This window comes from Ceratotherium simum, chromosome 26 (genome assembly GCF_057802395.1).
Source record: "Ceratotherium simum simum isolate JZ-2026a chromosome 26, ASM5780239v1, whole genome shotgun sequence".
In the NCBI taxonomy this organism is placed as follows: Eukaryota; Metazoa; Chordata; class Mammalia; order Perissodactyla; family Rhinocerotidae; genus Ceratotherium; species Ceratotherium simum.
The window spans coordinates 38160955-38176372 of NC_141925.1; the positions used below are offsets into that span (position 1 = coordinate 38160955).

Below are 15418 nucleotides of genomic sequence, written 5' to 3' on the forward strand. Positions count from 1 at the left end.
CTATTTCATTGTTTTTTTTTTTTTTTTCTTTAGTGCTGGTATCACCTATTAGATTGATTTCATGATACACAATTTCAAAGATACTTTTCTTTTGCAAGAATATTTGTTTTTTGGGTTTTTTTTTTTAGTGAGAAAGATTGGCTCTGAGCTAACATCTGTTACCAATCCCTCTTTTTGCTTGAGGAAGATAGTCGCTGAGCTAACATCTGTGCCAGTCTTCCTCAATTTTGTATATGGGACACCACCACAGCATGGCTTGATGAGTGGTATTTAGGTCTGCGCCTGGGATCCAAACCTGCGAACCCCGGGCTGCTGAAGCAGAGCATGCAAACTTAACCACTACACCAGCAGGCCAACCCCAGGATATTTGTATTTTAACTAAAAAGATAGAAGGAGACAAGCAAAATTCATTGCAGTAAATGCCTTTTTAGACCAGATCTTAGTAGTTTTCAAAACTTTAATATTAATATTTTTCATGAGCTTTTAAGAAGTATGACTAAATATTTAAAGCAAATTTATTAAAAGAAACATGAAATCCTACTGTATTAATAAAATATGGTGGTCACATATTTATATGTTCATTCTTCAGTGGTTTTTTACTTCATCTCCAAATACTTAATGGCACATTGTTTTAAATTTTGCTCGATTTATGTTTCTGTAATTCAGTGTACTAGAGTATTTATTTCATCTGTGTGTGGCCTGTGTTCTCCATTCCAGGAGCAGCCTAATCAAGTTAACTATGGAAATATTTGCACAGGATTGGAAGTGCTGAGTTTCTTGCTAACTGTTCTCCAGTCTCCAGCCATCCTCAGTAGCTTCAAACCCCTGCAGCGTGGAATTGCGGCCTGTATGACGTGTGGGAACACCAAAGTTTTACGAGCGGTCCATAGCCTTCTCTCACGCCTGATGAGCATTTTCCCGACAGAGCCAAGTATGTGACCTTCTCCATCGGTGCCTTTCTTTCTGAGTGGATGGGTGGCACACAGCTTGTTGTTTGAGAGTGCTCATCTCCACTTACTATATTGAGCATTTTATTATCCCACTTTTCTTTGTATTTTCAGCCTTTCTTTTAAAAAAAAATGGACATAAAAACTTAACGGCAGCAGCCATTGCGTTATATTTTTTGTCTGCTTTAGAAATGCAGTTCTTCATCAGCTGAACAGTAGTTTTCTTAGTGTGTTTAAAGGGAAGTTAAGTTAAAGTATTTTGTCAAGTGTTGAACAGTTGACAGAATCAAATTTTGGCGTACTGTAAATAAGTGTATTTAGAGCATATTCCGGTAAGCCGTGGTGAGACAAAAGGTTGTCACTTAGCTCCGTAAAATAGGAACAGCCCAGAGATGGCGCCATGCGTCCTGCAAGAGAAGTGCCCGCGCCAATTGCCACAGAGCCCAACCGTTAAAGCTCAGTCCTAGTGTGAGGATAGTGAACGTCCCAGTGCCTGGACAGGCTTGAGAGTCTAGACCACAGAGCTCAGGTTCTCGCTTCTGTTGTAGGCACTTCCAGTGTGGCCTCCAAGTATGAAGAGCTGGAGTGCCTCTATGCGGCCGTCGGGAAGGTCATCTATGAAGGACTCACCAACTACGAGAAGGCCACCAACGCGAATCCCTCCCAGCTCTTTGGTGAGTGTGTGTCTGACTTGGTTTTCCCAGCAGTGGTTCAGTTTGGCACTGATCTGTCCGTGCTCACTGGAGGAGCTTTGCTTTTTGGAAAGGCTCAGGATATTGGGAGGAGCTTTGAGCTGCTGCGTTGTTGAGGGTGTCTGTGTGTGGCCTGGTGTGCACAAGGCCACAGTCCCCCGTGGTCTTTGAGGTGAGCGACCCCCACCCTGCCCAACATCAGTGCTCCCTCGGTTCCTCCTGCCTCAGCCTCAGATGCAGGATTTGGTTGCAAGAGGAATTGCCCCATATTGCGTGGATCCTGCTGACTCAGTTTTACGCTAAATACAGAGATGCTGCTGACGCAGTATACAAATATATAGAATTACTGCCTTTCACAGTGTGTTCACCTGTCAATAAGCCACTCACAAGACGAGAGCTAGTCCCCGTCTACTTGATGAGGCTCTGGCTGCCCCAAGTGAAATGAAAGTTGGTGTCTCAGGTACTCAGGGCAGCTGGATGACTTTGGCCTCCAGATACCTAGAAGTCAAATGAAAAGCTACTTACTCTGCTTGTTGTCAAGCTCACATCTGTAAGTAGGAAAACTTTGAAAATACAAATGAAGGAAAACTAAATAAAAATTACTTATAAGCCTCTTTACTTAATAATAATCACTCTTATTTTGGTGAGTATGTCTTTTTTCTGCACACTTGTAGATAAATACATATACAGATAGCTCTTGTTATGCAAACACTTGTGTCTCAATTTGCAGACTGAATACATAATTTTTTAATGAATTTCTTGCTCTCTAAACTCTTGCTACTTGCTATCTGAAATTCAGGAGCCAGATAAACTTAGTTAAAATGATATCCCTTATTATCCAAGCTTGCTGTCTCTATTCTGGAACCAGATAGATTTGGATAGTGAGAAATACTTCTGCAACTTTTTTTTTACTGGGGATCATACAGTAGATCCTGCTTTGCAACCTCGCTTCCATCGCAGTGTAGCATGAACATCTTGTCTTGTTAATTCTCCAGAGGGCTCTCTTTGAAAAGAGCTGGCCACTGTTGCTTCCCTCCTTTGTAAGGGTGACAGCAGACCAGGGGCAGCCTCCAGGCGAGAGGGCCTGGAGAGTTGGCCACTCTGTTCTCCCCGTGCCAGATCCAGGGCTCGGTTACTGACGTCTGCTCAGAAACAACCAGAACACATTCCCCGTATTCATCATCACTATCATCAAGTGTCATGGGTTACTTGTAGAATCAGACTGTCCACACATTGACTGCTCTACTGAGAATCAGCCTTTTAACAAAGGAAGCCTGAAATTATCCAAATCTGGGATGATTGCACCTGTAAATGACAAATAAATACCCTTTTATTGTTCTATGATGTAAGCTATGAGTACAAATTCAAAATTTAATGTGTAAGTCAGGGTGAAGATGTTTGTAAAAATGCCAGTGACGAAAGATAAAATTATTTTTCATATATATTCAGTGTTCATATTCTGATGTTAGTTTTGCTGATTTTTATTGATCTTATGCAATTTTTCAGAATTAGGTGCAAATTCTAAAATATTTGTCATGTCTAAAGAGTCTAGATAAAAAAAGAAAGGATTTTCTTCCTTTTTTTCCCCCCAAACACATCATGGGACGAAAACTTCCCTTAGGGGGTTTGCTGTAACCTCAAGATAAAATCCAGAACTGAAGTTAAGAGTGTTGTTTCCACTGAAGCACAAAAATCAGTTCTCATGCCTGATGATGTTGATCATGAACTAAGAATTAAGAGTGAAAACAGAATGCTTCAAAATGCAGTATATGCCATATAAAAGCTTGTAATGTTGACATTTGGGATTAATCTATACTTTTGTCAGAAACAGCACATTTTAAATGCTTTAAATAGCACACTTTTGTTAATTCATTTTTTTTTTTAACTTGTCTAAAAAAATAAAAACCGGCAATGTCTGCCTTTTAGGGACCCTTATGATCCTCAAGTCTGCCTGCAGCAACAACCCAAGCTACATAGACAGGCTGATCTCAGTCTTCATGCGCTCCCTGCAGAAGATGGTCCGAGAGCACTTAAATCCACAGGCAGCATCGGGCAGCACGGAAGCAACTGCAGGTGACAGACTTAGTGCCCCCACGCCCCTGCCCCGTGTTTTTTCCTCAGGCTTTGTTTAACACCTAAGTGGTGCCAGCTATGTGATTGAATTCTAAAGTGAACATGAATACCTGTTGTTTTTATGAAATTCATTGTCATTTGCTCTTAACAAAGAGGTTCTGAGCATTTTGTTTAAAAAACGAAGATAAGACTCATTTTAAAAATGAACTGCTTTTAAAATTTGTTAATGTAAGAATGAAGAAATTTTTAAACGGTTGGACATTTATGTGCAACATTCACCACTAAATGAGAGTTATCTAACGATTTTGCTATAAATCAGAACTGTTATTTCTGAAAAAGAAGTCAGTCAGAGATTCCAGACCTAGGCAGTGGGCTCTGAGAATCTGGGTGATATGTTGCTGTGGGGCAAGGAGCTGTGGTTGGCACTGCACTGCTGCTAGATACATCTCGGAACACAAGTGCCGTGAATGTGACTTCAGGACCTGGTTGTACCCCAGGCTGCCTGCACTAGTCCCATCAGCTCCATCATCTCCCCTGTGGGGAGGTTTTTACAGGGTCACCCTTGCAAGGTGGAGTGGTAGGAAAGTGGTGAGGCTCTTCAAATCTTAGAGCCCTAGTTGCTGGAGAAAAATATTTGGGGGCAAAAGGGACAGAATCCAACATGTCACATGATGGGAACGGGTTGCCTATTGACGTGTGTTTGTAGACATGGTTGGGTGCGCCCTCTTTCCCTCACAAGCAGGAACTAGCGAGCTGGTGATGCTGAGTCTGGAGCTGGTGAAAACTCGCCTGGCTGTGATGAGCATGGAGATGAGGAAGAACTTTATTCAGGCCATCCTGACATCCCTCATTGAAAAATCACCGGATGCCAAGATCCTCCGGGCTGTGGTTAAGATTGTGGAAGAATGGGTTAAAAATAATTCCCCAATGGCAGCCAATCAGGTGAGCTGGGAAGAGAGACTGTGCTCTAGCCAGTGACCTTCCTTTGTACTAAAAGAAAATTCAGGCATCACTTTCTCAGCTCTTCCTTCTGAAAGTTCTCAAGCAAAACATTTTTTTCTCCCGTGTTTGCATTCACAGTATCTTTTCTTGATTAAGATAGATTTTTCTCACTGTGCTTAACAGATTTTAAATAGAAACTTGAGATAGGTCATTCATCTTAACATGGTTTTACTTCTATTAAAATGTTAAATGAACATTACTTGTTAATCTTTTAAAGTGGTGAAGGTAAGCCTAATAATAACAATAATAATAATGAGGGACTGTTATTTAACTTAGTAAGATGCTTGCAAACTTCTAATTTGTTTTATAATTTAGTTGCTTTCTCTTCAAAATGAGCTGTAGCCTCTAGGAAATGATATCAGCATCTGTCTTGATTGTAAGCATGCAAAGATAGCCAGAGTCATTTTTGATTTTTCTGTTTAGAAATGACCTTGTCTTATTTCACTTGACAAAATTGTAGGAGCTGGAAAAATAGTAGAGCAGATGGCTGAAATATTTTGAACATGTCTTTTCTCAAAGAGAAGTAATTGACCTTTTCTTTTAAAAAATAAATCTGTACAGACACCTACACTCCGGGAGAAGTCCATTTTGCTTGTGAAAATGATGACCTACATAGAAAAGCGTTTTCCAGAAGACCTTGAATTAAATGCCCAGTTTTTAGACCTTGTTAACTATGTCTACAGGTAATTACAGTAGTTAATCAAATATTGCATATATTGATCTACAGTGTGTTTTCTGACTGACCAAAGTAACATAACTTAATCTTTTAGTTATACCTGAAGTTTAAATATTCATTTAAATACTAAATCACGTAACGTATTTTGGCATCATTAATGAACCTTTTGCTCAAATGCTGCATCAGCCTACAATGATTTATAACACTCTTGGCTTTCATAGTGGCATTTCAGAAAGTTGGTATCCACTTGTTTTCTGCTTGTTTGCTAAGGGCTTGAGGAATCCACTGTCTGGTGTGGCTCTTCTATCTCGGTGTTATTCCTTCTATTACAGGGACGAGACACTGTCTGGCAGCGAGCTGACTGCGAAACTTGAGCCTGCCTTTCTTTCTGGGCTGCGTTGTGCCCAGCCGCTCATCAGGGCAAAGTTTTTCGAGGTTTTTGACAACTCTATGAAACGTCGGGTTTACGAGCGCCTGCTTTATGTGACCTGTTCCCAGAATTGGGAAGCCATGGGGAACCACTTTTGGATCAAGCAGTGCATTGAGGTAGGACGGGCTCAGCTTGCCATCTGTGGCTGGGGCGCCCTGCAGCCAGGAGGTGTTCACACGCTCTAGATGGATTAGAAACCTCCACCACTAAACTACTTTTAGTCTCTAGTAGGAAGAAAAAAACAGGTAAATCTATGTTTTCATCTAAAGCTTTTTTTGGATGGCTTTAAGCCCTTTAATCAGAAAGTTGATTAATGTTTCTTAGTTTGTAGCTAAAGATTCATTTTTCTTCAAATATAAAAATTGCAAATTCTGTCTACATGCCCTAGAAAATATAATGTACTATAATTGTCAGCACTCATCATTCTTAAAGCGGGAAGGTAGAGCAGCCGGGCCAGGCCAGCCTCACAGTGCCGTGGGCTTTGCTCCCTTAATGAGGAGTCAGTGCCGGTAATAAAGGTCTGACTGTTTCATTGGAGGGTAAGTCAGATGTTCTTTGACGTTTCTAACAGGACTGTAGTGAGACTTCTTGTTTGTTATTCAAATTGGCTATCCTTCATTTTTGGCTTAATCACCAAGGTAAAGCACCAGGCAACTTAGGTTTCCCATAGCGGGTTACCGATGCTGTGCAAGGAATTCTTGTCTACTCACCCAGAATGAATGAAACTAGAAGGTGACCAGTTACTTTGTGTAATGAGACAACTGAGACAAAGGTTGTGAAAATCTCTTTGAGGGAAAAAGAAGAGAATTGTGGCACCGTATTTCAGTCAGAGCTTGTTAGCATATTTCCATTTGTGCTGAATGTGTTTTTTCTTAGTGCTGTACATAGCATGGATTTGAAACTTTGCTAATGGCAACACGCAGAGTTCCCCAATTTATTCATCATTCATTCAAGAGACCTATTGATTGGTATTAGGTGGCAGGCCGTGGGACAGGTACTGTAGGTACAGAGTTGAAAAGATATTGACTGTGACAGGTACATAGAAATTGATGGAGGAAGGGGCAGGCTGAAGGGCACAAGCCAGGAATCCTCCATTCCTTCCCTCCTTTGTCTTGTGTATCTGGTCCATCACCAGGTGTTACCAGTTCAGAGTCCCTTACCTCCCTCCCTTCCCTCGTCTACCTCCCTCTTGTGGCCACCAGCATTGCTCACAAGGATGACAGGAACAGTTTCCTTGGTGTGCACCCATCTGCCCTCCTATCCAGTACAGTTTTCTTTATTGAAAAATTGCTCTTAAAAAATAAAGCAGAGCATCTCACTCCCCATCATTGTACTCAGCACGAAGTCTAGCCTCCAGAATACGGTCTTGCTGGTCCCCGAGTGACCAGACCCTTGCCTCTCTCTCCAGCCCCATGCTGTCCCTCTCTCCCTTACTCATTAGTCTTCAGCCATGCTGGCCTCTCGTGTTCTTGAACGCCACACTCTTGCCACGTAAGCTAAGTGTTGAAGTTGGTCTTGTCCTTCCCTCTGACACTTCAGCTCCACGAGGGCAGAGGATACTATCTCTGTGAAGTGGACAAGTGAATCTCCAAGGCCTCACGCAGCACCTAGTGGTGCTCACTAAATATTTACCAAAAGAATACAAAAGTAGGGGCTGGCCTGGTGGCCTAGTGGTTTAAGTCCGCACACTCCACTTGGGTGGCCCAGGGTTTGCAGGTTCAAATTCTGTGTGCGGACCTACACACCACTCATTAAGCCATGCTGTGGTGGCGTCCCATGTACAAAATAGAGGAAGATTGACACAGATGTTAGCAACAATCTTCCTCAAGCAAAAAGAGGAAGATTGGTGACAGATGTTAGCTCAGGGCCAACCTTCCTCACCAAAAAAAAAAGGAATACAAGAGTGGCGTGGTTGAGGGAGGGCAGCATGAGCAAAGGCCTAGTGGTGAAGCATGCTGGGGTGTGGGGAATAGTCACAGAAGTGTTCCGTGTGCGTGGGGAGTGTTACGTTACAGAAGATCTTGTGAGCCACGCTAAGGAACTTGCCCTGTCCCCTGAGGGCTCTGGGAAGCCATTGGAGGGTGGAGGGAGGGGAGCACTGGGGTCAGCTGTGTGGAAGGAGGTGGATTTGAGAAGAGTAAGTCTGGAGGTGAGTTAGGAGGTTCTGCCCAGGCGGGAGGTGATGGCTGCCTAGATATTCAGGAGGTAAATCTGGCAGGGCTTGGTGATGTGGTGTGGGAGATGAAGGAGAAGGGAAATAGATGGATGAAGCAAAGGTGTCTGTTGTCTGGGAGGTGCCTCTGAGAGAACAGAAGAGGAAGCCTGTCTGGTAGGGGAGAAAGATGCTGAGCTTACGCTTAGACATGGAGTCAGAGGTACCTTAGTGAGGGACGTCCAGGAGAGAGGCTCAGACACTGCGTCTCAGCTCGGGAGAAGTGTGGAGCAGCGTCATCAGCATGTGCATGCTGGTTGAGATGACTGGGTGTTCACCGTGGGTCCACACACCTCAAACGCCAAGCGTGTGTCTTCTCTTCCACAAACTCTGTCTAGCTTCTTTTGGCGGTGTGTGAGAAGAGCACTCCCATTGGTACCAGCTGCCAAGGAGCTATGCTGCCGTCCATCACCAATGTCATCAATCTGGCCGACAGCCACGACCGAGCGGCCTTTGCCATGGTCACACATGTCAAGCAGGAGCCTCGGGAGCGAGAGAACAGCGAGTCCAAAGAGGAGGTAATGCTGCAGATTGCGTGGTGTCTCCTTTTCACAGCAGAACCCCATTTCTGTTGAAGAATTTTATGTTTTGCATATTTTTAGGGCAAGAGCAATGTATTAAAACCTGTCTCTATGTGAAACCTTTGAATGTGGTATCTGCATTCAGTTAGATTTTTTGAAGTTAGAATTGATAAGCATCTTGTGATGCCATTTGCTTTTGAGATAGGTCACTTTATTGTGATACAGCACTGCTTGGTACAGGATATTTTACTGTTTGGTGATATTTCTTTCCAAGTGAGAAGTAGCCCGTGTTGGATTAGAAAGCACTGCTCTGGAGAGTGACCTCACCATACTGGAACCATCGCTGTAGCTGGTTCCACCAGCAGCCTGCTGAGAACCTCCCAGATCTCCGCTTCCTTCTATGGGGCAGCCCTTGAGCTGAGGTCAGCCAGCTGGGCTGATGCTTTAGTGTTGATGGCTCCAGTACTCCATGAAGGAGTGGCTGACACTACTCCAGACACAGATCTTTAAACTGTGTTTACTTTAGGTTGTTAGCTTTCGGAATCTCAGTCTCTCTGGAGCATTGGTTGTAGAAGACAACCACCCGGTATTGAAGGAGGAGGCATCCTCTTTGCTCTAAAAGGGATAGTTTGTTCCCTCTCGCATATGGGGATATCTACTCATTATGTTAATAAATAAGAATTTAAAATTTTCTTCACTGTTGCTAAATATTAGATTATTTGGTGATTTGATCTTCTTTTCTTTTTGTAATCCTCCTAAGTGAAATTAATTACCAACTTGAAAATGATTCCTCTGTATTTTAAAGGGTGCATACCAAGTGTTGGTAACTTGACCTACAGGCTAGTTTGATGATTGAATTATTGACTGTGACTTCCCAGAAGCTCAGACGGAAATAAGATTTATTCCTCTTTGAAAATGAGTCATATGAAACATTGTGTCAGCAAGGTTCTTTGCCATGACTGACAGTATTCTTGATCTGAATGAGCAAGGCAGCTAGGCAACTGTGTTGTATTTTGAGGAATGATAGTCTGTAATCCCTAATAATCTTTATTATTTTTACTGTTTAAAGTTTATAATTTTTTATTTTGCATTCCATAACCCAAATATGAAAACAAAACAATGACATTTTCATACTGTCATTTAAACAAAGAGGGAGAGAGGTCTGGTCTAGTTAATATCATTGTTGTTTATTTATTTTAGAATTCAAGATTCTTTAAATAATTATAAACTTTCAGGAAACTAAAATTTTACTTGCCAAAAATGTAACAGGCAGTACCTAAGAGTAGTGTTTGTTGGGTTTTCTTTAACTATTTGACCTTTTGGTTTTGCTTATTTGTGTTTGTGTTTGTTTTTTAGGATGTAGAGATAGATATTGAACTGGCTCCTGGAGACCAGACCAGCACACCCAAAACCAAGGAGCTTTCTGAAAAGGATATTGGAAACCAGCTGCACATGTTAACCAACAGACACGACAAATTTTTGGATACCCTCCGGGAAGTGAAGGTCAGTATGCAAGTTTGGAGGGAGGGTATTTTTTACCCCCCTGAATATTTTGAATCTTAAACCAGGATTCTTTTACAACCTGCGTAAAGTTCTCTTTTATAGGTCACACTTATTTTCTTTCCCATCTCAATTGAAACCATTATAGGTCTGTGAGACTCTAAAGATTTATATTTTATATGATGATTTGAGAAAGGAATTACAGTGCCTTGTGGGAGAAAATAAGAAAAAGAGGTTATTTTCTCCACTATTATCCCTTAAAAGAAATGGTAAAATTGTTTATTAAAAATAAATGTATGATGAGACATTGCTGGATTACTTTTCAAGTACAATAAGAAAGGAGAAAATGAGAATAGGCTAATGTGGTAAAATCAGTTCCACTTTGCGGGGAGGGAACCTCCCAATGCATCTGTTTTGAGATCTAGCCAGTTAGAAACTCTTTGGTTTCCACAAACTCTCAGGTTAATCGTAGGGATGATCATTTTTTGGTAATGACTGAGAGAATTAGTTAAGGCTTCATATACCATGTTACTTTTGAAGAGTATTACAAAGAAACAGTGATGATTCTGTTCATATCAGGAGCTAAGTGAAAAAAAAAATGATAAGCTACTTATCACAAATAATTTTTACATTTAAACTTTTCTGGTGAAACTTATCCTGAATTTGTGCGTTAAATCAAACTTTGAACTTGTATCTGAGTGACACAGTTGTGGTGTTGGATAAACATAAAATGCTTGGTCTTCTGGTGCATGCAGCAGGAAGCAGAGCATCCTCATATGTGTAGATGACACGCTCTCATTCACAGATGCCTGTCGCTCCCGCCATCACTGCCAGAAACAGTGGTTGTGGATCCACATTCCCAAACCCAAAGGCCTGTCTTGGTGATGGTCACCATGATAAGTCACCATGTAGATACTGACCCATCAGTTGCCTTGTCATAATTTTGACGATCAGCTCATTGTGGAAGATCTATCAGAGTACATTTTAGCAGTACATTGCTAAAAATGTCTATATTTGGTTTTACCTATTTAAATTTTGTCCTTGGCTGAATTAGTCACAGCTGTGCACCTCCTCATCCCCTGTGGGGCCTTGGCTGCCCTCTGGACTGTGGTTGGGGTAGACCTAACATGGCTGCACATGGAGAATCTTGCCCGTGGGCGTCCCCTTGGCCCTTTCTAGCTGAGGCATCGTGGCCTGCGTTTCCAGTCCTGCCCTTTTTAGGAAGCTCACTCAAGCTGTAGTCTCATTTTCCTTGTTTACCCTTTTCACATTTTATCTCACTTAGTCATTCAACAGATATTTATTGAGTGCCCACCATGTACCAGGCACTGTTCTGGGCACTGGAAATATCACTGAATGAGACAGACAAGAGTAGTCAGCCCTCATAGGGCTTCTGTTCTAGTGGGGAAGTAAGTAATAATCAGAAAGAAGTGAAATCGGTATATACTTCCTCAGGCAGAGAGATGGGTGCTGTGGAGAAAAAGCAGCAGGAGTGTTAGGGAGTTGGAGGGGGTGGTGTTCATGTGCTTTTATCTCACATGTTTCTGGAAGTTATTTTTCATATTTATATGTTTTGTACAGCGGGGTGGGGTTATAAATCGCTGTGTTCACAGTTTTGGCCCTGACCTTTTCATTCCTTAAGCTCCTCTACCTGTGAAGTGGCCGGGCCAGTCAGCTCCTCTAGACTATTTGTGGCTAAGCCCAGAGGGACTGAGAGGCATCTGAGTGGATCCTTACACCAGGCACACCTGCTCTTTCTCTTTGCTGTGGGCACCTTGTCCCAGGATTGACCGTCTTACTCTCTGTGGGAAATCTGTTGAAGCCAGTGTCCCCTCTCTCTTCTCCCCGGCATTGCAGGGCCACCACTGTGCCCACACACTTCTTTACCTCGTTTTGTGATCGTGTGTAAGTGAGAACAAGCCGTGAACCTGTGGAGTCCCCCACTCGCAGTTAGAGATGAGCAGTTTTGTCAGCAGGTCTGTGCATGCGTGGCCCTTCAGTGCTCTTGGCCTCTGCTCTTGACTTGACACAGTGGCAGAGGTGAAGGGAGTAGCCACGTGAGGTCAGCCAGGCTAGTTTCATCCTGGTCATCCTCATGGTGCAGCCTGAGTATCAAATAGGAGTATCTTCACTTAAATGTTTTCTCCTATTTTCCTTGAAATATTTGTATCCTTGAGTTTTGCATTTTTAATAGAGACATGGATACAAGGGTGATTTCCCTTCTTGGGTCAGCTGTGGGAGAAAGGAAAGCATGATCATGACGCACGTGTCCCTGACACTCTTTCTCCATGTTGGGGCAGCAGGCCCCATGGCAGGCTCCCAAGTGCAAACTGGAGCCCTTCGGCACCAGCTGCTTGATGCCAGGTGGGGCCGTGTTGGCCTGATGGGCTTCAAGTAGGCTAGAAACTTGGCTATTGATAAGAAATGTTGGTAGCTAATTCAGATTTTCAAAAGCAACAAAGCCGTGGACAAAATCAAACACGTCTCTGTCTTTGGCACACGTCGGTTTCCAGCTCTGGCCCCCTTCGTAGGGTGTACATTCCAGTCCAGTCACTTTTCCATCTCTTGTCCACTGTCAATTGCAGAGGCTCTGAACTTTCATGGCTCTTGATTTGTTCCTCAGGATTGTACCTGTTGGCGGATAACTTCCCTCATAGGGGTGTGCTTCTGTTTTCTCATTCATATTTTCAGTGGCCTCTGCTTTGGTGCCTGTGTACCTCTCATTTACACTTTCACTGTGGGCACTATGTTCATACTTCCCAGACAGGGTGGAATCAATAATGTTAGGAAATGCCCTTAAAAATTAAAAAAAGTAGGCGTGTCACCGATGAGCCCCTTACCCACATCTGTGCATGACTGCTAAGCACACCATGGGTTTCTGGCGCTCAGAATCTGTGTTTTTACTCTGACGTGACATTCGCTCAGATCTTGGAAAGTTTGAAAGTGGAGGAGTGTCTGATGAGGTAGGGGACAGTGGTGTCTCCTGAACATGCGTGTGAGACACCTGGATGGCAGGATCGTTAGCACCAGCCCACGCCCAGTTATACTAATCTTTATTCTTTCTGTAGACTGGAGCGCTGCTCGGCGCTTTTGTCCAGCTGTGTCACATTTCCACAACTCTGGCAGAAAAGACATGGGTCCAGCTTTTTCCCAGATTGTGGAAAATTCTGTCTGACAGACAGCAGCATGTGAGTATATTTTTAAAATCCTGTTTTGGAAAATGTCGTTTTAGCTTTTGATAAGTATTCATGAAAGAAAATAATCTTGAGTTTCAAAGGAGAGGAAACTACTGACTGTTATCTAAGAGTGAATTATCAAAAGTACTCCCAGATGCTATGTGAGAGAGGAAGGACATGCTGACTTTTGAATGAAGACCTGAATTAACTTGCCCTTTGGTTTCAGGCTTTAGCCGGTGAGATTAGTCCATTCCTGTGCAGTGGCAGTCACCAGGTGCAGCGGGATTGTCAGCCCAGCGCACTGAACTGCTTCGTGGAAGCCATGTCCCAGTGTGTCCCACCGATTCCCATCAGACCCTGTGTTCTGAAGTACTTGGGGAAAACACACAACCTTTGGTTCCGCTCCACCTTAATGCTGGAGCACCAGGCTTTTGAAAAAGGCCTGAGTCTGCAGATTAAGCCGAAGCAAACAACAGAATTTTATGAGCAGGAGAGCATAACTCCACCTCAGCAGGTGAGGCCTCACCTCATTTTGTTAATTATGTCTTCCTTGCCATTGTCTTCCCAGTTTCAATAAACCTCTCACAAGTGATTTTAAGTTACAACACAATGAAGTTGCTTTATTGAAAAAAATGTATTTTGTCATGAGCACTCAGAAGCCATGATCTGTGTTTTCAGGAGATACTGGATTCCCTTGCTGAACTTTACTCTTTGTTACAAGAGGAAGATATGTGGGCTGGGTTATGGCAGAAGCGTTGCAAGTATTCAGAGACAGCAACTGCTATTGCTTATGAGCAGCACGGATTCTTTGAGCAGGTAGCCACTGTTGAATGAAATGGCTCGGTTACATGGTTGATGAAAGGTCATTTATAATGTTTCTTCAATGTAATATCCTCAAGTCAGAGTTAACGTTTAAATAAGAAGTTTAGGGCCGGCCCTGTGGCTTGGCGGTTAAGTGCGCGCGCTGCGATGCTGGCGGCCCGGGTTCGGATCCCGGGTGCGCATCGAGGCACCACTTCTCCGTTCATCCTGAGGCCGAGTCCCACATACAGCAACTAGAAGGATGTGCAGCTACGACACACAACTATCCACTGGGGCTTTGGGGGGAAAAAATAAAATAAATAAAATCTTAAATAAGAAGTTTGCTGTTTTATTTGAAGCATTTATCCTACACATAAAGGCCGTTTGATTGATGTCTCAATTTAAGAGAAATGTACATATATGACATGAACATTTTTAAAGCCCAGTCCTAAATCCTCTACTGTTAGTTGCTAATGTGGGTGCTTTTTATCTGCAGTCATTGGTCCTATTGGAAATGGCGGGTAGATTGCGTTTAGTGCTTACATTTTAATCCTCATGCTAGTCCTTTCAATGTAGTGTGGGCCACTGTCACAGGATACAGTTCTCAGCCCTGTGTAGGACACTGAGCCACTGAAAATCCAGAAGCATAGGCACAGGCTGTGGCCCCTGCTTTCATAGCCAGGTCTAGGCGGTCTCTCCTCCTTCTGTCTGTCTGGAGAATTACGCACCCTCGGTTCTCCTCCCACTCTTTTCTGTTTTCGGTGCATAGAGAATTTGGGGTGTCAAGTGATCTGAGAGAAGAGTATGAGGCACTCCCAGGTCTGTGATCCAACTTGCCCTAAATAATTGAGCGATGGCCATGGAAAAGTTTCTAGTTAAACAGTGGTTTAAAAGCATTATTAACTTTTTAGGCACAAGAATCCTACGAAAAGGCCATGGATAAAGCCAAAAAGGAACATGAGAGGAGTAGTGCGTCCCCTGCTATCTTCCCAGAATACCAGCTTTGGGAGGATCACTGGATTCGGTAAGCTGTACCATGTTTGATGTATTCAAGAATAGGTTACAGGAACCAGTGAAAAATCTCTGAAATTTCCTCGAGTGTTTTTTTTTTGTGAGGAGGACCAGCCCTGAGCTAACATCTGATGCCAATCCTCCTCTTTTTTTCTGAGGAAGACTGGCCCTGAGCTAACATCCATGACCATCTTCCTCTGCTTTATATGGGACGCCACCACAGCACACCTCGACAAGCAGTGCGTCGGTGCGTGCCCGGGATCCGACCCGGCAAACCCTGGGCCGCCGCAGCAGAGCACGCGCACTTAACCGCTTGCGCCACCGGGCTGGCCGCTCTCATGAGTGTTTTGAAAGGGGACTTTGAGACTTCCTTTATG

The 15418-nt window shown here is 43.2% G+C and overlaps 1 protein-coding gene across 13 annotated transcripts in view; it reads left to right on the forward strand.

The window, feature by feature from the left end:
* TRRAP (transformation/transcription domain associated protein) overlaps nt 1–15418 on the forward strand; it is a 118434-nt gene that overhangs the window by 68452 nt on the left and 34564 nt on the right. For 8 of the 13 annotated variants that reach the window (XM_087417555.1, XM_014795616.2, XM_087417560.1 and 5 more), the window contains 12 exons: nt 718–931; nt 1496–1621; nt 3566–3712; nt 4452–4654; nt 5276–5397; nt 5723–5936; nt 8371–8550; nt 9910–10056; nt 13122–13241; nt 13456–13743; nt 13908–14045; nt 14942–15054. In XM_087417555.1, the coding sequence (XP_087273681.1) occupies nt 718–931; nt 1496–1621; nt 3566–3712; nt 4452–4654; nt 5276–5397; nt 5723–5936; nt 8371–8550; nt 9910–10056; nt 13122–13241; nt 13456–13743; nt 13908–14045; nt 14942–15054 (2012 nt within the window). The remainder of the gene's footprint in view (nt 1–717; nt 932–1495; nt 1622–3565; nt 3713–4451; nt 4655–5275; nt 5398–5722; nt 5937–8370; nt 8551–9909; nt 10057–13121; nt 13242–13455; nt 13744–13907; nt 14046–14941; nt 15055–15418) is intronic. The other 5 variants (XM_087417558.1, XM_087417564.1, XM_087417561.1 and 2 more) reach the window with 1 other exon arrangement.